Below are 25,746 nucleotides of genomic sequence, written 5' to 3' on the forward strand. Positions count from 1 at the left end.
ATAGCGCCATTTTTCTAAACCTATTTCTTATCCTAATGTTTTAATTTGATAATTTCGTCAAATTACTGTTTTATAAACTACCATAAACTAACGATTAAAGATTGTTAGTAATAAGGAGGTTAATTCCCATTGCCATCAACATATCCTATCAGGTCGACCTCCACGCGGTTCCCCCTGGAAACTAACGTGACTAATTTATCGTTGAATTCGTCGAGATGGGCTAACTGCGCTGCTTCATCCTCACCTACTATCCCTCACTGGTGCCCCGCCGATGTATACCGTTAGCGCAGGCGGAGTTACCATACCATTATCACCCATTTCAAAAGCTCACAGGCGAAATCGAGCCTCTTTTAAGTCTAAGGCGAGACATTTATTATTTCAGCCGTTAATTGTCTACTGCTGGACATAAGCCTTCCTTGTAAGGGGAGTTCTGCCAGTAGTTGCCACGCTTGGCAGGCGGGTTTGCAACCGCAGTTAGGCTTTTACAGATGTTTTGAGAGGGACGCTGCTGTCCATCCCTCCACCATACGCTCCCTTAGTCGCCTCTTACGACACCCGCGGGAAAGAAAGCAAGGCGAGACTTTATGTATGTTTATTTATGTATACGAGGTCTGTCCGGAAATATAAAAGTGTTCTGGAATTAGGTAAGCGCAGGACCCCTTCCTTATGTCCCTAACAATGCTTCAGTTCTGGTCTGACCGCCGTACTGGCTTGTCACGCCATCTGTAGTTACCTCTTAACGAAACGCCGTCGGCATGGAGCCCGCTTCCGTTGAAGAGCAGCGCGTCGTAATCAAGTTTCTCTCGAAACTCGGCAAGAATGGCCGTGAAATTTTTGCCGATCTCAGAACAGTTTATGGGGATGATGCTGTGAAGGAACCAACCGTCCACAAGTGGCTAAAAAGATTGTTCAAGATGACCCACGTTCAGGACGTCCTTCCACTTCACATTCCGACGAAAACGTGGAAAGAATTCGAACCCAGGCCAGACAGTTGATGGAAAATTCTATGTGCTCAGACGCCTAGCTCGTGTGGCACGAGTTCGTCCAGAATTGGCGCGAGAGGGGCGTTGGATTCTTCACCACGACAATGCCCCTGCCCACACCTCTCTTGTTGTCCGTGAGTTTTTGAGTAAAAATTCCATTACGGTGACCGAACACCCCCCCTATTCGCCGGATTTGGCCCCGTGTGACTTCTTCTTGTTCCCAAAAACCAAATTGGTACTTCGGGGGCGGCAGACATAAATGAGATAAAAAAAGCTACGACGGGGCAGCTGAGAAACCTACAACCAAGGCTTTCAAGGAGCCTTCTCAAGTGCATTATGTCACAGGGGAGTACTTTGAAAAGGGGATAAAATTGATTTACCTGAATAATTGTAAAATAAAATTTTTAAAAAACTTTTATATACTTTCCGGACAAACCTCGTATATTTATTATTGTGTTATATACACTAATATTATAAAGAGGAAAGATTTGTATTTATGTGTGTATGTATGTTTGTAATGAATAAACTCAAAAACTACTTTGCCGATTTCAAAAATTCTCTCACCATTAGAAAGCTACATTCACCCTGAGTAACATGGGCTATATTTATTGCTAGAAAAGATCAGGGATCCTTACTAAAACTTTAGTAACGTAACTCAAGGTGTAAAAAATGCTATAAAATATCTTTGGTCGCGTGCGCTGCGGAAACTATTGGTGATAGAACAAAAGTATGTTCTACAATATTGAAGAAAATATCAATAACTACAAAAAACTTCGCGACACTATATGTCCAACTATTATCGTTATGTCACAATGATCACTTTTTAAAATGTTTTAAAAATGTCCACCCGTGCGAAGCCGGGACGGGCTGTTAGTTATTTATATTTATGTATGTACACAGTATGGGGTTCTTCAAAAGGGATATATTAAGGTGTCTTCAAGACAGGCTACAGTGACCGTTTACCATCAGACGGGCTGTTTGCTTGTTTGCCACCTTTGTGGTATAAAAAAATCACTATGTGAGAACTGACCTGCTTCACCTTTACCTATCATCGCTCACTGGTGCCCCGCCAGCGTATACCGGTAGCGCAGGCGGGGGTTACTATTCTATTTTTACCCAATGAATAAAAACTTTATTAATCTCTTTTTGAAAATCCATAAAAATTGTGGCAAGTTAAAAGCCCAGTTAATTTGATTTAAAAACTATTAAACCTATTTTGATAAAATTTCTCCGAGATCAATCTGTAAGTATAAATAAAGAATTTTCCAAATCGGTCCACAACTGACGGAGTTATGAGGTGACAAACATAAAAAGAAATACGAACGAATTGAGTGCCTCCATCTTTATAAAATCTATTAAAAATGAAAAAAAAAAAAGGCTTAAAATCGAATAAATAATCATATTATAATTTTCATTTAAGTACCGGAGGGAGACTTTGTACAAAAATCAATTGCTTGGGTACCTCTGTCCCATTCGTGTTTCAACCGTGAAGCAGTTGTGTTTGCATGGCTGTGTTTCGGTTTGAAGGGTGGGATATGGCAGTGAATTTACAGGGTACAGAGGACTAACACCTGAGTCCTCAGGAATGGCAACGCATGGGAGGTATCATAAGCGAAACAGTATACTCTGTTATGTCCATGGTACTGCTCATGTCTATAGGCGACGGTTACCACTTACCATCAGGTGGGCTTTAGCTTGTTTGCCATACTAAGTTACATAAAAAAAAAACTTATTTACACAGTCACAGGAATGTCAATAGACTGTCCAATCTTTATTTAAAACATTTTAGTATATAATTATTCTAATTTAAATAATAAATAACTTAAAAATATTAATATAGGTATTTTACACAGTAAATATTAAGTCTTGCCTGCTGTGATAAAGTCTAACAAAAAAACTTATAGAAAAGTATTTAAAATTCATTGTTTCTGTTATGACTTGTTAAAGGAACTCCATTGTGTCAATTATATGGTATTATTTAAAATGATTTGTTACTTAAATCTTAAAAATCGGTCGCGTAAAATAAATAAGATAAATAATAAAAATATTTAACAAAAAAGACAAAACGAAATTATAGTATTTTAAATATTTTACCATATAATCGAAAACATGTTTCAACAATAATTTAAAAAAAAAAATAGTACTCATAAATTTTTTATGCAACTTAGAATATCAAACAAGGTGACGGCCCACCTGATGGGAAGTGGTAACCGTCGCCTATAGACATGAGCAATAGCAAGGACATAACAGAGTATACTGTTTCGCCCATGATACCTCCCATGCGTTGCTATTCCTGAGGACTCAGGTGTTATTCCTCTGTACCCTGTAAATTCACGCCATATCCCACCCTTCAAACCGACACACAGCCATGCAAACACAACTGCTTCACGGTTGAAACACGAATGGGACAGAGGTACCCAAACAATCGATTTTTGTACAAAGTCTCCCTCTGGTAGGTTATTAGACTTTAGAATATGAGCGACTAATCTAATCACATTTGTGAAATCATAGTGAGAAAAACTTCAAAGGCACAATTTGACACTGAAAGACGATCACTCATAAAGGTCACGTCAATGGGATCATTAGGGGGGAAAGGGATTGTGAGTAATGGAGACTGAGAATCCCATTGCTAGCAATATACCCAACCAGGTAGACCTCCTCACAGTTCCCCCTGTAAACTATCATGGTTAATTCCTGATGAATTCATCACGATGTGCTAACTGGCTTGTTTTCATTCTCATCTATCACCCTTCACTGGTGCTCCGCCATCGTATCCCGTTAGCGCAGGCGGGGTTACCATACCATTTTCGCCCATCAAAAAAAAATAGGATCATTATCATATCATATATACTCCTAGGGGGTTCTGCCTTTGAGGGGTAACCAACCACAGTTAGTTTAGTGATGTTTTAAAAGGGACGCTGTTACCCATCCTTCGACCAGTGGGTGTCGTAAAGGGTGGCTAAGGGATGGCGTTGTTTGCCATTCTAAGTTGTATAAAAAAATTATAGAAATTAAAGTATTTCGTTTAATTTTATATAAATTATATAAACAAAATATACAATATAAAATATAAAAATAAACAAAACTTTTTAATACTAAACAGTTGCTTATTCTAGGTGGCAGCAACATCGCACAGAGGGAGTTATTAAATATATTATTTAATTACATAATGTGACTTCATTTTGTTAATCTAAAAAATTAATTATCACTATTTACAATATTTTACTATGAACGCATCAACGCAGTCTCTAATAAAGTCCATAATTATAATATAAATTAATCAATTTTAATGTAGCTTCCATAAGGCGTGTTTATTGTCTGTGGTCCGGCACTGTACGGGTCGACTGCCACGTTAATATTCTTGTTGACCCCCAACGGTAAGCTGTCTCGATTCCAACTGGCTGCAAAAATAAAGAGTAATTAAAATTAAATTATTGTAGAAAATTATTCAATGAATGTACAGCGCCATCTAGTTTTGAGTAGCAGAAAATAGTCGCTTAATACATATATATGTCACGCCTATCTCCTATTAGGGTAGGCAGAAATTCATATATTAATAACAATAAAATAAAATATTCCAGAAAAACAAATTTTCACAAAATTTATAAAAATATTTTAGTAGGTACAATAAGATTTAAAATGTTAATCATTTTAAATCTTATTGTACCTACTAAGTAACAATAAGTAAAAGCGACATCTAGTGTCTATTTTTATAAGTACATGGACGAAACTTGTTTTGGCGCGAAACATTTGTGTTACTTTTATAATTCGTACTACTTGGCGAAAGATGGAGTTAGGCAAAAAACTTGTGAATAATACAAATCCTATTAAATTATATTCAATAGGTTACTACTAGATTTCGCTTAGTGAAATGATTATATCATTAAAATAAAGGCTTTGTAATATGACTCAACTTTTACGACAAGTGATAATAACTTAATATATCGACAACTCTCGTGACTACAAAGTCACGTCAGGCATTTTATGAAATCATATCTTATTTCCTTGAGAAATATAATAAAATTGTAACTAGACAATGTCTGTAATTGGAAGAATATTGAGAAAAATGTATATGAGGAAACTTAATAAGAGTAACAGAAGGTAAAACAAAGTTTTTACTAGACTACAGTATGGAGTTCTTCAGTGACCGTTTACAATCAGACGGGCTATATGGTTGTTTACCACCTTCGTGGTATAAAAAAAAGAATAGATTGCATTTCCGCAAATATTAAGAAATATCTATATGATGTATTGTGATACCTGTCTACTTAGTGTTTTATTATATAAACTTACATATATGTTCGTCAGTGGACACGTGGCCGTTGTGTATATGCAAGTGTATCTCCTTCTGGTGGGGTTCCCAGCCCTGGTGACTCTGGTGGTCTTTACTCGCGTACAGCGCTCCCAACTGAAAAAAATAACAATTTATGTTTTAATTTAATTTAAAAAAATAAGACTAGTATCACTCATCAGTGACCATAGCTTGTTCCTTACAGAACAAACCAAAAAATCTTTATTTTTAAACGACTTCTGTGGAGTACAGGCCACATATATTGTTCATAGTTTTTCTATAATTATTTGGCAAATTTAAAATTGACACGTATTTCTATCGTTCCCTTTTGGCTCCCCTTCACGGCCTTAGTCTCCTAAGTTCTTTCTATGGACTAACTGACCTGCCTTTTTATTCTCACCCTCCGTCATCATCCCTTGCTGATGGCCCGCCAGCGTGTGCCATTAGCACAGGCGGAGTACCGTTGTATTATCACGTATTGGAAATATATATATATATTTCCAGCTTCTATTCCTAGTTTCCATTATCGCCCGCAGCTCCCAAAAGCAAAAAAAGCTCCCAAAAGTTCTTTATTCATCTAGATATTCGTTTTTCACTACTGACAATTTCAATAGAACTTGAAATAAAAATTAAGTTTTTGTTCCACAAATAAATAATACTGACTTCAATAGTAGCAAAATAAGTGATTTTGATGTAGAAACTAAACTACTGACTCGTTTTTGATAAAATTTCTTTGAATCCAATCTGTATATACTTTCAGATGAAAAAAGAATTTTCCAAATCGGTTCACAAATGACGCAGTTATGAGGTGACGGACATAAAAAAATACATCCTAACTGAAGTCCTCCTTTTTTAAAGTTGGTTGAAATAAAAAATAACAGAAAAAGAAAAGTAACCAAGTTTCGTTGTTAATTATCATAGCATTGATTTTGTGATATCAGTTTGAAGGATGAGATGTAACAGTGACATTACACGGTACAGAGGCATAACACTTTATTCATCAGGAGTGGTAACTCTGGGCGTCAGTATAAAAAATAGTGTATTAAAAAATTTAAAAAAAAAATTATAATACAATAAATATCGCCGTCTAGGCCCGGAATAGAATGGAGTATCCCTTTCCTTTTATATTGTCGTAAGAGGCTACTAATGGGAATTATTGGTCGAGGGATGGGCAACATGGCTGTGGGTAGCGTCCCTCTTAATGTCCCTCCAATGCCTAACTGCGTTTGCCATGCCGCCTGCTAAGCATAGCAACAACTGGCAATCCCCCCTCTTCTCCACCCCCAAATAAAGGGAAGCCTACGTTCAGCAGTGGACGAGTATGGTTGATATTTATTCATAATGTACAGTTTAAAATATAGTCATTTAAAATTCACTAAACCTTGAAAGTGTATTAGTTTTGACCTTTGTATAATAATGTCCAATTATCGACATTGACCGAAGTGGTCAGTAAACATACGCAATCGTCTATATCCGTCCCTTTCACTATATATTGCGAAATAGTTACATCCTTGTCTCACCGTCGGACCTTAGAAAGCCGCTTTCACCCAATATTTACCAGAAATAGTAATAGTGGCGACCTCTATACTGTTTCATTATCTTTGCATTGTTATTTTGGAGCTTTAAGACTTTAGGCTTGCGTCACTTCGAGGAAAAACAAGTTCGTACGAAATCTATGCAACCAATTCATTAAAATTAAAATTTTGAATATCGAAAAAAAATTTTAATGGATGAAAATAGAATAGTCCGGCCTGTGCAATCAGTCGTAGACAGGATTACCACACCACGTCAGCTGTCCCATCGTGACGAATTCAATACAAATTAACCACGATGGTTTCCATGGGGAACCGCGTAAAGAACGACCTGTTAAGGTACATCACAAGTAATGGACTTGTTAGTATGTCATTAGTAACAATCCCTTTCTTTTTTTTAATAATAACTGTGTATTGAATAATAAATTACATTTAGTTACTAGTCACTGAACTAGGCAAAGCCTGTATCTCAGTGGATAGTTAAATAATTTCCTTTGACTTAAATATTTATAAAAGACGTTACAATATAGAATATAAACACACACAAATTGGCAATGTACAAAATACTTTTGGTGCAACGTAGTTAAATGTGGGTAGTATCATATTATCTCTTTTACAATTACAATTGTAGTTTACCCACCTAATGTGATATATAATTTGCCAGTCAACTTTTTTTTTATACAAGTTAGAATGGCAAACAAGCTGACGGCCCACCTGATGGAAAGTGATAACCGTCGCCTATAGACATGAACAGTACCATGGACATAACAGAGTATACTGTTTCGCCCATGATACCCCCCATGCGTTGCCATTCCTGAGGACTCAGTTGTTATTCCTCCGTACCCTATAACTTCACACCATATTCCACCTTTCAAATCGAAACACAACTGCTTTACCAGACAGAGGTACCCAAGCAATCGAATTTTGTACAAAGTCTCCCTCTGGTAATGGTCAACTTAGTAACCACATGAAGTTTCCCTTCTTCCCTACTAAAAAGTAGCTATGTCTTTTATGATATTTGTTGACAACGATATTTTGAACAGATGCCTATTACAAATAGTTGTACAACACTATGAATATTAATTTATTTTATAGGTACATCTATGTGGTTGCATAAATTCATTTTCCAGTTTCATCAATAGAAGGGCAGTGTCGTCTCTCGAGTAACTTAGTGATTACATGCTCTGTTGTTTAGTTATAATTTACAACTAAATCACAGAGCATGTAATCACTAATCATTGATTAAAGATTTTGGATTAAAGAAGAGTTAGCCTTTATTCTTAATAAAAGACAAACTAGAGGAAATGTCAAGGTCAAACCGCAACAATTGACCTTGGTAGCAAGGTATATGTCATATAATAATATATGTCAATAACATATGTTAATAGACATGGTAAGGGGAAAGGGATTGCTAGTAATTGGGTCTAATGTCCCCATAATTATCAACACCCTATCAGGTCAACCTCCACGCGGTTCCCCCTGGAAACTATTGTAAATAATTCTACTGGAATTTGTCACCATTAGCTAACTGACCTGCTTTCATCCTCACCTGTCACCCCTCACTGATGCCCCGCCAGTGTATACCGATAGCACAGGCGGGGTTACCATTCCATTATCGTCCATTAAAAAGAATAGACATGGTAGTAAATTCTTAATAATATTATAAATGTAAAAGTGAGTTTGTTTGTTGCTTTATAGCATCAGAGCTGCTTCACTACGAGACGGAGAAGGGTATAAGCAGCTTTTTAACCCAACACAAGCCGGAAAACATAACCTAGTTTTTTTTATGGGTGAAAATAGTATGGTAACCCCGCCTGCGCTAACGGGGTACGCTGGCGGAGCACCAGTGAAGGGTGATAGATGAGAATGAAAACAGGCCAGTTAGCCCGTCATGATGAATTCATCAGGAATTAACCATGATAGTTTCCAGGGAGAACTGAGAGGAGGTCGACCTGGTTGGGTATATTGCTAGCAATGGGATTGTTAGTCTCCATAATTAACAATCCCTTCCCCCCAACATATCCCGGTTTGTCCCTGTCCCAGAGGTACTACGCACGAAATCGTGTTCGACCTCAAATTCAAATTCAAATTCAAAAATCATTTATTCATGTAGGACATTTTAGCCGCTTATGAACGTCAAATTTTTACATTATAATTTTATATTTACCCTACCGTCCAGTTCGGTATATAGATCCAATTGAGAAGAACTGGCAAGAAACTCAATTGAATTACTTTTTTTTTTAAAGCCAGTTTATTTACAATGTATATTTATATAGGTGTCTATGTCTAACATTAAATGAAAATTCAGTGCATGAACAACTATTGCCATGCACACTCGTCATTCAAGTAATCGTTTAGTGAGTAATAGGCTTTGCTCAGTAAATATGATTTAACAGATGTTTTGAATTTATTTAAGGGTAATTCCAACATATCCTTTGGTATCTTATTGTAAATTTTTATACCTATTCCCATAAAAGACCTATTAACTTTTTCTAAACGATACTTGGGGACAGCAAGTTTGTCTTTAAATCTAGTATTAATATTATGAATATTGCTGTTTTTGGAAATAAGTCAAGATTTTTATGAACATATAGAATATTTGAATATATAAATTGAGAAGCAACGGTGAGAATATTTGCCTCTTTGAATTTCTCTCTTAATGAGTCACGACTCTTCATACAGTAGATCGCTCGAACGGCACGTTTTTGTAATATGAATATATTCTTAATATCTGCCGCTTTTCCCCATAGTAATATTCCATAAGAGAGTAAACTATGAAAATAACTAAAATAGACTAATCTAGCAGTATCAGTATCAGTGTACTGTCTAACTTTACGCACGGCAAAAGCTGCTGAACTTAGTTTCGCTGCAAGGCTTTGAATTTGTGCACCCCATTGTGTTTTATTATCTAGTGTGATTCCTAGAAAGACAGTAGATTCTATAAATTCGAGAGATTCGTCATTTAATTTAATATTGCAATTAGTATTAAAACTTTTAGATAGAGAGAAATTAACACATTTTGTTTTTTTAGCGTTTAACATAAGATTGTTAGTTGTAAACCAGTGCAGGAGACGCCGCAAAGCACTATTTACATCATCATAATTATTAGTCATTCTATTAACTTTAAAAATCAATGAAGTATCGTCTGCAAACAATACTATGCCGCATCTATCCTGCATGGCATATGGGAGATCATTAATGTAAACTAGGAATAAAAATGGACCGAGAATAGATCCTTGAGGTACACCCATTTGCACAAGTGACCCGTCAGACGTAGCGTTGCTAATCTTCACTTTCTGTATTCTATCAGATAGATAAGATTTTATTAAATTTAAAGCATTGTCTTTGACGCCATAAAAAGCAAGTTTTTTTAGCAATGTATTATGATCAACGCAATCAAAAGCCTTAGAAAGGTCACAAAAAACACCTATCAAATCCATTTTAGTTTCCCATGCAGCAAATACGTGTCTAAGCAACTCTGCACCTGCGTCTGTAGTTGAACGACCTTTGGAAAAACCGAATTGACTATTGTGGATTAAATTATTTAAATTGAAATAACTGACAAGTTGCATAAGGATTATTTTTTCAAAAATTTTACTGAGTGCTGGGAGTATGGATATAGGTCTATAATTTATTGGGTCACTCCTATCTCCAGATTTAAAAAGCGGTATGATTTTACTAATTTTCATTATGTTAGGAAATTTACCTTCATCTATACATTTATTGAAAATAAAAGCAAGAGAGGACGCAATAATTTCCATTATACTATCCAGTATTTTAACAGACATACCCCATAGATCCTCTGTTTTTTTATTATTAAGTTGTTTGAATATTTTCATTATTTCTACTGATGATGTATGTCTAAAGTTAAATACAGCTGATGACTTGCTAACATTGTCTGTTAGTAAAGTTTCAGCAGCAGACGGGGAAGATTTTAGAGCCTGTGTCGTAATTAATGGAATATTAGTAAAATAAGATTCGAATGTATGCGCGACCTCTGTGTCGGAATTTACCAATTTGTTATTAATATTTAAAGCTATTTTGCTATTTTGAAAATTAACTTTTCCAGTTTCGCTATTTATTACTTTCCAAGTGGCTTTTATTTTATCTTTAGATTTAGTTATTATTTTACCTAAATAGAGAGACTTAGCTGTATGACAAACCTTTTTAAATATTTTCGAATAAGATTTTACATGTTCATGAAATAAGGGATCGGATATATAGCTTCGTTTTTCGTAAAGTTCGTAAAGATTAGCCCTAGACTTATAAATACCAAACGTGGCCCAGTCACAAAACTTTGATTTTACACTAGTTGAAAATGTTTTTGTTTTAAATTCACTGCTAGCTTCATGTTCAATTAAATTAAAAATATGTTCACATACAATGTCCGGGTCATATTGAGGTACTATGACACTAGATATTTTATGTTCAATTTTATTTTTAAAACGTGCCTAATTCTTTTGTGTTATTTGTCTGCATGTAATTGTTTGAGTCCCTTTGGATCCCTTAGTTTCAATTATAACTTTTTGTCCGTAATGATCAGATCCAAGACAGTCGAAATTCATTTTCACCTTTACTTCACAATTACAAAAAACATTATCTATACAAGTGGCAGAATTTCCTGCGACCCTAGTGGGTTCTAAAAAAAGATTGTGCAAATTAAATGATTTAAATAAGTTAATCAATCTTAAGCTTATTGAGCATTCCGATAATAAATCAACATTAAAATCGCCACATACAAATAATGTTTTATTCCTCCGTGCGACTCGTCTCAATGCTTCCTCCATAGCCAGTTCAAAAGAATCAAAACAAGCCGACGGCGGACGATAAACGCAAATTATTATACAAGTAACTAATTCTACGCAAGATAGTTCAATTGTTTGCTCAATAGAAATATTTACAATGTCTTGACGGTTTTTATATTCTACATCATTTTTTAAAATAATAATTGACCCGCCATGAATGGCATTGTTCCTAGCAAAAAAACTAGCTATATTATAATGTTCAAAAGGACAAATTATTTCATATTGTTTAAGCCAATGTTCTGTCAGACATAACACCTGTACATTGTTAGATTCTAAGAAAAGACTTAATTCTAATTCTTTGCTGGAGAAGCCACGAATATTTTGATGAATAATGACCATATCCTGTGGCTTAACCAATGTCGTAGATGTTAGTTTAAATTAACACATGTCACATTATTAGTATAATTACTAATATTACTAATTAAACCCGTTATACTACTTATAATGGGATCATAAATGTTATACGCTAGTAAACTAGCAATAGTCTTTTTTTGTTTTTTAGGAAGATAAAAATTACCTCCCGTCATATAATAATTTGTAACAAATTTGTTACTTTCAAAATAAAATATATCATTACAATGATATGTCATCGAATAAATTAAATTATTTATACTATAAATGAACTTATTCTGTTCATTAGTCAGGGATTGAGAGTAGGGAAATGCGCATAATAATATTTTACCTATACCAAGCTCCACTATATTATATAATGATTTTATTAAATTAACTATATCAGATTTACGCATATGCAAACAATTCCCTAACGCTATTACTAGGGTCGTGTGAATATCATATTTTTCATTTACTATATTTTTTATAATCTTATATATACCTGATCCCGGAAAACAATTATTTATTACTTGTTGCGAGAGGCAGTTCGATAATAAACTACCTAAATCCTTGCCAAATTCATCTGAATAAACAATTGTTCTCCTGATGGTTTCATGTACAGTGCTGCATTTATTTACTTTTGTACTGTTTCGTGTGGGTAAACATGAAACGTCTGGTTCCGTGACGGATGAGATATCAATGTTCAACTGATTATGGTGGGACGGTTGGATATAGTTATCAGACTCTGGTGAATTACAGTGACATCTATCCGTAAGAGAAACAAACCGCTCCATGTTGTAGTTACCCAATTTTATTAAATTATCCAACTGATCAGAATATTCATGTATTTCATTCTCAGCTGATTCGTATTTCAAAGATAAATTGGACAACGAGTTCTCTAATAGTTTAATTTTTTGTGATAATTCATCTATTTCTAAATCTTTGTTATATATTTTTCTTTACAATTATTTAATTCTATTGATAAGTCAATTTTTTGCTTCCTAGTAATAATTGATTTTAAACACTTTTTATGACTTTTCACTAAATTTTCTGATTTTCGAATAAATTTATTTAATTTTACATATTTTTTTAACTTCTTACTACTATTAATAGGTACTTTATTAGGACTATAGGAGCTTGGTGTATTTGTCAAATCTATGGTCACAAGGGGCAGAGCAGATGTTTGATCACTAGTAGTATTTAACATTTCTGTATACAGATCCATGGTCTCGTTATAACTACTCAACCGCCTGTGATCCAACAAAGATTTATTTTGTGATTGAACTTCCTCAAGGTGCCGCTCTAGATGAGTGATTTTCTGCAATGCTGACTCATATGTGTCTCTGCACAGATCATATTTATTTACAATTTCTTGAAGTTTTTCTTTTTCGATATGTAGAACTTCAAAGTCTGTACTGATCTTCACTAGGTCATTCTTCAGAGCCACATATTTATCAGACATCAACTTAATTTCAATCTCACTTTCATCTCGTTCCTGTAATAAGGCCTTATTTAATTCATTGGATTTTTTTAACTCTAAGAGTGTCACCTTGAGCTTAGCATCAAGATCACATGCTCTGCGGGACATCATTTTTAATTATTATGTTAAATATCTATGAAACAAGACAACAATGAATATTATTCAATAGAAGAAATACAGTGTTGAAAGTGCGCTATTTCCTCCACGCGCTTCCCCTTGGATACTATCCTAGCGTTATTTCTTGTCGAATTCGTCACGATGGGTCATCAGACTGACTTACAGACGTACTTTACACGCTTTAATAATTTACCAGAGGGAGACTTTGTACAAAAGTCGATTGCTTGGGTACCTCTGTCCCATTCGTGTTTCAACCGTGAAGCAGTTGTGTTTGCATGGCTGTGTTTCGGTTTGAAGGGTGGGATATGGCGTGAATTTATTGGGTACAGAGGAATAACATATGAGTCCTCAGGAATGGCAACGCATGGGGGGTATCGTGGGCGAAACAGTATACTCTGTTATGTCCATGGTACTGCTCATGTCTATAGGCGACGGTTACCACTTTCCATCAGGTGGGCCGTCAGCTTGTTTGCCATTCTAAGTTGTATAAAAAAAAAACTTTGTAACTAGCCAGCCTTGGCAGGGGGAAGGGATTAGTAGTAATGGTGTCTTAACAGCCCCATTGCTAGCAATATACCCTTTCAGGTTGCATAAAAAAAGCTGTCAATCGACTTAATCAAATAAATTCATACAAAACTATATTAATGGTTTTGTATTAATTTATTATATTAATGTGTGCTGTTAAGTATGTGTATGTTATGTATATATTTAATTGTGTATATATTATATATGTATGTGTATGTATTTATTTATTTATTCATTAGTACAGATATGTGTACATGGCGGACTTAATGCTAAAAGCATTCTCTCCCAGTCAACCGTAGGGAAGTGCCAGAATACTCGAATGCGGTACTAGTAATTATTGATATACATACATACTGAAATTACATATATAAACGAATAAATATATATGAATAACAAATATACTTACACATATATGATATATACTATATTATACACGAATTTGGGAATAATATAAAGCACCGTATATATGTATGTATATATGTTTATATATGATAGTATTTACATAATAGTGCGCCACCCTCTTTGTCTTTTACTCAATGTCCTCTACCCAAAGGTTGTCTGGAAGAGATTGCTTAGCGATAAGGCCGCCTTTTGTATCACTTCTCATTAATATTCACTGTATTTGTTATTTCTCTTTTTACTTGGTGCAATAGAGTGTAAAATAAATAAATAAATAAACTATAAGTAGGCAGTTACAGCTTATTACTAATAACCCCTTACCCCCCACACTTCATTGTCAAATAACAATATAATTATAAATAAATTAAACGAACGAAGTAAACAAAAAAGTTTAAACATTCGAAAGTGCCTTAAAAAATAAGGTGAGAACAATTATTCGGTGTCTCTAGAAAGAAAAATAATTTGACGGTTCAATCTCCATCTTAGTATGTAATTTAGAAAACAATTTTGGTATACAAATCTCTTAAATTATGCGCATTGATTTAAATTGTGGATTTGACCTTGTTATAAGAAGAATAGCGGCCAGTAGCCAATGTCGAATGATGAGAGTTCCGTACAATGTTCGAAGTTTATCTTCATGCAAGTAGTTGCCACGCTTGGTAGCTAGTCTTTGGTGATGTTTTAAGAGGGACGCTGCCGCCTATAGCTCGACTATTAAGTTACTTTAGTCGCCTAATACGACATCCATGGGAAAGGAAGGGGTGGCCTATTCAAAGCTGGGACTTACACACCGATTATTTTAGACATGTTATTTTGTAAATGTAGTACGTGAATAATTTGTTAGATACGAAGAAGTAAAATTATTAGAACTACAGAAATGAGCAGAGAAAAATAAGAGGGAGACTTTGTACAAATGTCGACTGCTTGGGTACCTCTGTCCCATTCGTGTTTCAACCGTGAAGCAGTTGTGTTTGCATGGCTGTGTTTCGGTTTGAAGGGTGGGATATGGCGTGAATTTACTGGGTACAGAGGCATAACATCTGAGTCTTCAGGAATGGCAACGCATGGGGGTATCATGGGCGAAACAGTATACTCTGTTATGTCCATGGTACTGCTCATGTCTATAGGCGACGGTTACCGTTTTCCATCAGGTGAGCCGTCAGCTTGTTTGCCATTCTAAGTTGTATAAAAAAATGTAAATACAAAATGTGTGTTAAATACAAAACGGCCGATAACTATGGGTCACGGTTCTTTTCAACTATTTAGATGCGGAATTCTAAAAATTTTAAATTCGCAACTAGAACGCTGACCGCTTTGGTCCATTCCAATATCCCAGTTAATTTATATGTTTAGATAACTGGTCGTCTTTGCACAAACATAATTTTCTGTTTTATGCGCACGTCTTCACTAAGCACATAACACATATACCAGACGGAAACTTTGTACAAAAGTCGATTGCTTGGGCGCCTCTGTACCATTCGTGTTTAAACCGTGAAGCAGTTGTGTTTGCATGGCTGTGTTTCGGTTTGCGTTGGTTTTTATGACGCGAATTTACAGACAGAGGAATAACACCTGAGTCCTGATGGAAAATGGCAACGCATGGGGGTATCATGGGCGAAACATGTACATCTGTTATGTTTCTGCTCATGTCTATACGCGACCCCCACTTTCCATCAGGTGGGCCGTCAGCTTGTTTGCCATTCTAAGTTGTATAAAGTGATAGTGGTAACCGTGGCCAATAGACATAAGCAGTACCTTTCCTTATGCGTAATCCATCCATCCAATATGGTATCCCTTATGCGTTGCCATTCCTGAGGACTATGGTGTTATGCCCCTGTACCTTATAATTTCACTTCCATATCCTAGCCTTTAAACTGGAATATATCCATGCAAGTACAGCAGTTTCACGGGAGAAACACGAGTGGGATTGAGGTACCCAAATAGACGACTTTTGTACAAAGTCTCCCTCTAATGAAAACTACTAGTTAAATATACCTTAGCAGCACCAGCCATGAGCAGCAGCTTCAGTATGGCGAGCGTGACCAGCAAGGTCTTGACGCCCACCATCGCGGCCACCACCGCCCACGTGGACGCTGCGCCAATCTGGAACAGCACCGGCAAAAGCGCCCCCATCATCTTCTTCAGCGGCCGGCCGAAGGTTCTGCCTGGAATCATACCAACAATAAGTATTACTACTAACTCGGCGTATTGTTTAACCAGCTACCGACGCACGTCATTCGACAACTAGCGGATTATACCTGCATATAGTATTTAAGCCTTAACTACTGGTTAGGGAATAGTTCTTTTTTTTATACAACTTAGAATGGCAAACAAGCTGACGGCCCACCTGATGGTAAGTGGTAACCGTCGCCTATAGACTACAGGGTGGTCCATTCTATGCCGGGATCTGACGGCTATGCATGCATACAGCATGTAAGAGTATTTATATATATATATATATATATATATATATATATATATATATATATATATATATATATATATATATATATATATATATATATATATATATATATATATATATATATATATTCTTTATTGTACTAAAACATACAGTAACAACAATAAGTTAATAACAATGTTAGCAAACGGAACGAAGGTAGGCAGGAGAATTGGGATCATTAAGGATATTTATTATATAGGACCGCTAGGACATGTGTCTCATGACAATGTCTAATTGGGAGCCACTTTAAACGAGTGCGGTACTCCGAGACATGATCATATTTTCGTAAGCTGAAAATAAACCTTATCGCTAAACTTTGCAACCGCTCAAGCTTATTTAGCAGCTCCTCGGTCACATCTAAGAAACTATATAATATATAAAAAAATGAGAAATCTCATCACGCATATTGAAAGGTTCTCGTGTTTATGTGTAATTACTTTAACAATTGCGCGTCGCTATATAAGACTTTCATTAAATTTCAAATTAATAATGTAATCGAAAGAAAGCGACGAAGCATTCTATTCGTAGTAGGCAAAAGAGATTTGACGTTAAACGAGATTATATCTATTAATCTTTTAATATTATCGGGGCTACCCCGTCGCTGTAGTGTGTCACGCATATCGTCACAGTCGTAGAATACTGACGGATCTTTATACGTAATCTTTTTTCAGATCCGTCAGTATTCTACAACTGTGACGAATTGCTGATAAAATTGACTGTCCCATCCTGGGACAGGTTATCAATGTAGGAGAGAATGACCGCTCATTTACTAACATGTTCAATTTATAACTAACAAAATGGTACTGATTAAATAAATATTATTATTATTATATTATCATGAGGGGGACTTTGTATAGGCTGTTCCACGTGTTTCTACCACTTTCCATCAGTGAATTTACAGGGTACAGAGGAATAACATCTGAGTCCTCAGGAATGGCAACGCATGGGGAGTATTGTTTGACATTATAAGATAAGTTGAATAAAAAATAAAAAAATTGATGTATTCTTCAGGAATCGAACCCATGGCCATAGAAAGGCCATAGAAAAAGCAGACAGTGCATTAACCCGGACCACCAAGCACGTAATATCGTAAGCAGAGTGCTTATTTGCTTAAAAAAGATGTAATAACAATACAAAAGGCATAAAAATGTAAATAAATGATTTAAAAGAAATAGAAAGTGATGATAATGCCGCGGTCGCGGTCATCACGATCAGGGCCGCGTGGAAAAAGTAGGCTGCGGTCCGAGTAACGTGACATGTGAACGTAACTTGTTATATTGTAAATAGAAAAGAAAAAAAAAACTCTACGATTGAACGAAGAAATGGCAAGAGAAACGATAAAAAAAAATTTATTAAAAAATAAATTTAAAAAATTTAATTGTACTACATGGTCTTATTATATATTAACATAATTATATAATTTCCTTGGTGCCTCCCATCAAACTGTTTATAATTCTCCTCTCCATCCAAAGGTTGCCTGGAAGAGATCGCTCTTAGCGATAAGGTCGCCCATTGTTTTCTCATTGTGATTATTTCTTGTAATTGTTTATATTTATAATAAGTTTACTATTGTAATCTTTTAGAGGAAACAGTAAAGAGTATCTATCTTTCTATCTGTCTAGTGAAAAGTATATTTTTTTCCATGTATTTTCTAATGTAACGCTGTAGGGACTGATTAATTAAATCCATACAACATTTTTATGCATTTGCGTAATTAGATTTGGAATAAATACAGAAATAAGTACATATATTTTTACATAGAATACATTTTTGTACTCAGATAGTTGTTGAACCCCCAGGGGGTCGCGACCCACGCGTTGAAAACAAATTATATAGTGTTTTTCAACCAACTGTATTTCTGTATTTATCCGAAACCTAAATATGCATAAAAATGTTGTACGGATTGAAGTATTTCTTTTTTAAATGGATGATAATGGAATGGCAACGCACCCGCGCTATCGGTATACAATTGCGGGGCACCAGTGAAGAATGATAGGTGAGGATGAAGTAGGTCAGTTAGCCCATCGTGACGAATTCAACAAGAATTGTTCACGATGGTTTCCAGGGGAACCACGTGGAGGTCGACCTAATAAGGTATATTGCTAGCAATGGGGCTGTCAAACTCCATTGCTAACAATCCTTTTCCCCCTGGATTGAAGTATTCAGTCCCTACAACGTCTTTGTAATATTAGAAAATGACATAACAAAAAAGCGAAGGTTCGGGGGTAGTAAAATATTTTTTCATACCAGGGGGGGGGGGCGTGTCACTGAAAAGGTTGAAAAACACTGGTTTTTATCATAGAGGCGGTCGAAAAGCAAATTACAGAATAAAAAAAAAAGTAAAAGTGAATGCCATGCGCGTGCTACGATTCATCATAGTAAATTTATTATAATCGGTCGCTATGGTGCAATGTGATGGTATTTTACGCTATTGAGGACATGGGTTTCAATCTGGGTCAAGCTAATTATATGACTTTTTTTTTTAAATTGGATCATGTCTGAGCTGCTCTGCATTATTATATAGTTATTGATATAAGTAATGTGAAAGCGAAGCGAGTTTGTTTGTTTGTTAATGTAGAATACAGGCCATATATATTATTTACTGGCCATTTCCTGCGGCGTTGCTTGCCTTTAACTATGTAGTTCCCGTATATCATTCCCATTGGAACTCTCCATGAGTCCGGTCTTGTATTGTATTATATACTTAAACGATAATTACGTACCTAACACCTTCATAAAGTTACAGCCAATTCAACTGATCGGTTATTTTATAGCATTTTATATGTGACTCTTTAGATTGATATAACTTTTTTTATTATTTTAATTTATCGACCGATTGAAATAAAATAAACACTAAATGTTAAGTGGTGGAAACCGCAACGCATTAGTGAAAACCGCATTCAAATCGGTTAAACCGTTTCTGAGATTAACGTGCACAAACGTGCAAACAAACAGACAAAAATTTTAAAAATCATTCTTTTGTGTTCTATTGCGTTCATAAAACTCCTCTACTTAATCGTTTTTTTTTTACCAGAAGGAGATTTTGTACAAAAGTCGTTTACCTCTGTCCCATTCGTGTTTCAACTGAAAAGCAGTTGTGTTTGCATGGCTGTGTTTCGGTTTGTACTTAAGTTACATTATGATGTAACACCTGAGTCCTCAGGAATGGCAAAATAGCATATGGGTGAATCAATATAGCTTGTATGTATGTCCCGTATATCATGTCTATAGGCGACTCTTTCATCAGGTGGGCCGTCAGTCTTATATTGTATTATATACTTAAACGTTATTTTATAGCGTTACTTAATGGCTTCTTTTTAATGGGTGATAATGGAATACAACTGATTGGTTGTTTTACCAGTGGGAGATGATTATGATGATGACTCTTTAGATTGATATAACTTTTTTATTTAACGACCGATTGAAATAAAACAAACGCTAAATGTTAAGTGGTGTAAACCGCAACGCATTAGTGAAAACCGCATTCAAATAGGTTGACTGGAAGAAATCTCTTTTAGAGATAAGTTCGCCTTTGCTAACATTGTTATTAACTTATTGTTGTTACTGTATGTTTTAGATAGATAGATAGATACTCTTTATTGTTCCCTCCAAAAGATTACAATAGTAAACTTATTTTAAATATAAATAATTACAAGAAATAATCACAGTGAGAAAACAATGGGCAACCTTATCGCTAAGAGCGAACTCTTGCAGGCAACCTTTGGATGGAGAGGAGTAATTACAAACAATTTGGTGGAAGGCACGATGAATTAACCATGATAGTTTCCAGGGAGAACCGCGAGGAGGTCTACCTGGTCGGGTACATTGCTAGCAATGGGATTCTCAGTCTCCATTACTAACAATCCCTTTCCCCCCGGACATAACAGAGTGTACTGTTTCGCACATGATACTCCGAATGCCATTCCTGTATCATTCCTGTAGTAGTCTATAGGCAAATTTTTGATACTTTGGATTCATCATTGTCAACATTATTATAATTTTCGTAGGAGAGGGGGGGGGGGTTCTAAATTTTTTTTAACACAAATAATATATATATATCTATCTTTATTATAATTCTTTCAGCCATTATTCGTCTGCTGGACATAAGCCTCCCCAATAGCCTATCTTATTCGCTGTTAATCTAGCTTCCTATAGGTGAAGGAATTTTTCAAAACGGTCGAGTAGTTATCGAGCTCCATTGTGGAGTCCACGCCACTTGCATTGTTTATGATTTTTACACCATTATATGCCAAATTCGAAATTGACACGTCTTGTCTATTGTTCCCTTTTAACTTTCCTTTAGGGCACTAATTTTCTAAGTTCACTCTTTCTGATATACTCGTACATATTCGTCATAGTCGTAGAATACCGACGGATCTGACAAATATTACATATATAGATCCGTCGGTATTCTACGACTATGACGAGATATTTCCAGTTTCGATTCCTGTTTTTTTTTTTAGAAATTTTATCAAAATCGGTTTAGTATCAAAATAAGTGGGTCTTCTTACAACTGAATTAGGTTTTATTGTGGGACACAATTTTTTATTTAATCTATGATTTTCTATCTTTGACTTTTATTATTATGATTAATGTAATAGACCAGTGTAAATCTATGTTTTTATTTTACTACAACATATGTATTAAAGCTTTTTAATGACCGTATGTATAATTAAAATATGTATTTTTTTTTTCACGGGTGTTAATGGAATGATGACACCGCCTGTGCTATCGGTATGTGCTGGCGGGGCACCAGTGAGGAATAATAGGTGAGGATGAATAGGCAGGCCAGTTAGCCCATCGTGACAAATTCAACGATAAATTAGTCACGATAGTTTCCAGGGGGAACCGCGTGGAGGTCGGGCTGATAGGGTATATTGATAGCGATGGGGACTAACCTCCCTATCGCTAACGATCCCTTTCCCCTCTATAATATGTAATTATTAGTATGTAATTTATTTATTATTTTTATTTATTAGACATAAATACATATAATGTTGATAGATAATGATTTAAAAGAATAACTGTTGAGATTCTTGCGGGCTCTTCTCAACAGATAACAACTCTCCGAACCCAGCAGTAGATTAAAAAAAAAATACCATTTAAAAGTGTAAATAAGTCTGTGTGAATAGAGATGAATTTGATTATATATATATATATATATATATATATATATATATATATATATATATATATATATATATATATATATATATATATATATATATATATATATATATATATATATATATATATATATATATATATATATATATATATATATATATATATAATCGATACAGTTCATCATAATATGTATTTGACTGTAAGGTAAACAAACTTTGTATACGCCCTTGACGAAGTTGGTCAATGAACGTCGAGTTTCACCGCGGACGCATCGTCTGCTCTGTACGATTGAACGGCATTTAACAAGGTATTTACACATGATTTGTTTTATAGATAAACCTACTAATATTAATATTAAAAGGTTTGGAAGATTATCATGAGACCAACACAATGGTGGCTTAAGGGTGGAAGGTCCCGGGCCTATATGTGAATCTAAATGTGAGAAAGACTTTATTTTCCGCGCTTAGCCTCTCATTTGGGCCGTTGTGCGTATGAGTCGTGGCTGTAGCCAACCTAGCTCCGTCCAGAAGCGCAGAAGCTTCCTGGGTTCTTTACAGGCCTCACGGAGCGACCTCACCGTTCCGAGGATTTCTAAACGTTGACGGGCCACAGCCTCACATTCCAGGATTACGAGAGCAGCCGTTTCTTCGGCGTCGAAACAGCCTCGACATAGAGGGCTGGGCCCCGGGCCTATATTTCTGGATGGTTATCGAACCCCTTCATTTTCCTCACTCATATTCTACGTATGTTTATTTAACCCTTCTTTACATAATGGTGGAAATTTCCATCATAACATTGATTGTCCAAAAATTATATAAAAAAATCAAGTTCACTTTAATTTGATCGTGTCTGGATACCATTTTAATGTCCATTGCAGAAAAGAAAACATAGTTGTCAAGTCATTTATTTTTCAAACCATTTTTCCTTTAATTTTGAACATGCATTATATCACCTTGATTTATTTCACAAATAAAAAAAAATTATGCAAAGAAGGGTTAAGTCTAAAATGAATTTTAATTAAAAAATTTAAACTAAATAAACAAAAACACTTATACATACAAATGAGAACTGATACCTGACCTCAGATCGATTGAAAACAGAACTACGAAAACCAATCAGAGGGTTCAGAATTGAACATTAAAAGGATTTGCGAGAGTTCTTTTGAGGGCGAAGCAATAAACTGAGTTGTGGCCATTTTGTATTGCTATGGCACACGCACAAACGAAAATTGTATTTGGCTTTATGTATTTTGTTTCATCATTTATGTTATCTCGCTTTTTTTTTTTGTATATGTATGTTGTAATTTGTGTGCTGTAAGTAAGTAATGCAAATAAATTATCTATCTATCTATCTATCCCTTGTTTCGTAAATCGCTTAAATATATTATCAATAATTGTCATTTTCATAAACAATATTTCTAGAAACTGTTGCGAAACAAATGAAGTTTTAATAATTACTACCAATTAAAACAACATTCGACCGAGCGTAAAATTCGATATTGGTTTTATGCAACTGTATGCGTTCGTTGCATGGAAGAGTATGCAATTATGCAATATGCAACGAGTAACTAGTGCTATTAGGCAGGTGTTCGTTTTAAAACATAAGAACCGAGAGTAAATTAATGAGGCAGTTAAAATATCCCAATAAAAACAGAGTATGTTCCACAAAAAATCGAAAACTACTAAACTTATTTTGATGTAATTTCTTTGAAATCAATCTCTTCCAGAAATTATATCATATATATATATATATATATATATATATATATATATATATATATATATATATATATATATATATATATATATATATATATATATATATATATATATATATATATATATATATTGACGGAGTCGAATTGGAAACAAGCTGACGGCCTACCTGATGGAAAGTAGTAACCGTCGCCTATAGACATGAGCAATACCATGGACATTACAGAGTATACTCTTTCGTCCACGATTCCATTCCTGAGGACTCAGGTGTTATTCCTTTGTACCCTGTAAATTCACTGCCATATCCCCCTCTTCAAACCGAAACACAACAAACAACTGCTTCACGATATAGACACGAATGGGACAGTGGTGCCCAAGCAAACGAGTATGTTCATTTGTTACGCGTAGGATATGTATATATCAGTGCAATAAACGATATATTAAATATTCGTTATCGATATATTAAAATAAAGAACACGTTCAAAATTAATCCGACCAGTATGAACAATATTGAAATAGGTTATGACAGTTTTTTTTTTATTTTTTTTTTTTATTATATGACACGGCACAAAGTGCATCCGCCAAAAACAAAGTTTGGGAGATAGTATTTTAAAAAAGGATTTTATGACAGTTTTCCGTCATTAATATAAAAAAAAAAAAACCAATATATAGATATCGGATTGGTAGCGATATTAACCAAACCTACAACAAAGCGAGAATCATGAATAAAGACAATTATGATTTGTTACCAACATTTGTGATACTTTTTCTTAATTATTTTTTTTAATTCGAAACACGATTGCAAGCAAGCTGCTCGATAGAGGAGACAGAAAGTTAATCATTAAATTGAAGGGAACAAAAACATAATTCCTCGCTAGCTTTTCCCCGCGACAACACTCGGTCTGCACGTAACCGGATGTCGATTGACCGGGATAAATCGGCTTAACTCGTTTCTACCTCAAATATAATATTTGTGTATGTGTACAAAATTTCACGTCGATTCATTGAACCATAGATATAGCAAACAAACTTGCTTTCATATTTATAAGATTATTTAATAAGTATATTAGTTAATTACTTAGTACTTAAAACTATGAAACTTACCGACTGATGTGTCATCCGAACTAAATCCTAAGTTTTTTGCATCTCGCTTCTCAATTCCTTCACTTTGGTTAAACTTAGATACATCATCGAAATTCACTAATTTTTTGGTATCATTAATACTATTTGAACTTAAATCTAACTGTACAACACTATTTACTTTTGCTCCGTGAACAGGGAATAAATTAAAAAATAAACACAAAAAAACCATAGTCAATCGCGTGTTCATTTTTTTGTTTAAATATAGCAAAATATGAAAACAGGGTATAAACCACTTTATAATCTCTTTTAAATCCATTGTCATTTCTTATTTTATATTTATTTAACGGTATTATTGTAAATAAACGCGATTTGAAAAAAATAGTTGCATTAACAACGTCATTTCGCGCCAAAAGCAACGTCAAAACTGACAGCGCGGCGTTCGGTACGTAGCCATTTCTTCTTTCACTGAGTCCGGAGAGATAGGACACCGGAACCAGTTGCATGGACTTTCGCTTTTTCATTAAACATTCATATCCTGACCGATTTTAGTAATTCTAAATCAATGAGCAAGCAAGTTAGTTACGCATTTTGGCATTATGTTAGAACTTGGTCTATTGTTAACAAAAAAATTCAATAGGCAGAGTAACTATATTGTATGAAATGTTACGCTCGAATTTCTTTTACATAAATTAACCAGATAGAAAGGTACTTATTTAAAAAAAAAATTAAATAGTTTCAACGATATTTTTGTTTAAAAATTATGTGTGGCGGTATACTTTTACTTTTAAAATACATAAATTGGTTTTAAAAATAAAAGATTTTCCTCAAGACAATAGTGAGTTCGTATGCAAGTCACGTCTCGCACGTCGAAGTGCAAATACAGTGCATTTTTTCC

General features: G+C 34.8%; 1 protein-coding gene across 1 annotated transcript; it reads right to left on the reverse strand.

Moving 5' to 3' along the window:
• Window positions 1–3,985: 3,985 nt before the first annotated feature.
• LOC113511512 (uncharacterized) lies at window positions 3,986–25,285 on the reverse strand. The gene is made up of 4 exons (XM_052898260.1): window positions 24,873–25,285; window positions 16,458–16,627; window positions 5,277–5,391; window positions 3,986–4,384 (listed from the first exon to the last, which is right to left on the reverse strand). The coding sequence occupies exons 1-4, from the start codon at window positions 25,171–25,173 to the stop codon at window positions 4,260–4,262; spliced, it is 711 nt and encodes a 236-aa protein (XP_052754220.1). The 5' UTR covers window positions 25,174–25,285; the 3' UTR covers window positions 3,986–4,259.
• Between the last annotated feature and the right edge of the window lie 461 nt (window positions 25,286–25,746).

The sequence above is a fragment of the Galleria mellonella genome, unplaced genomic scaffold (assembly GCF_026898425.1).
Source record: "Galleria mellonella isolate WM207_F2 unplaced genomic scaffold, CSIRO_AGI_GalMel_v1 utg424, whole genome shotgun sequence".
NCBI classification, from domain to species: Eukaryota; Metazoa; Arthropoda; class Insecta; order Lepidoptera; family Pyralidae; genus Galleria; species Galleria mellonella.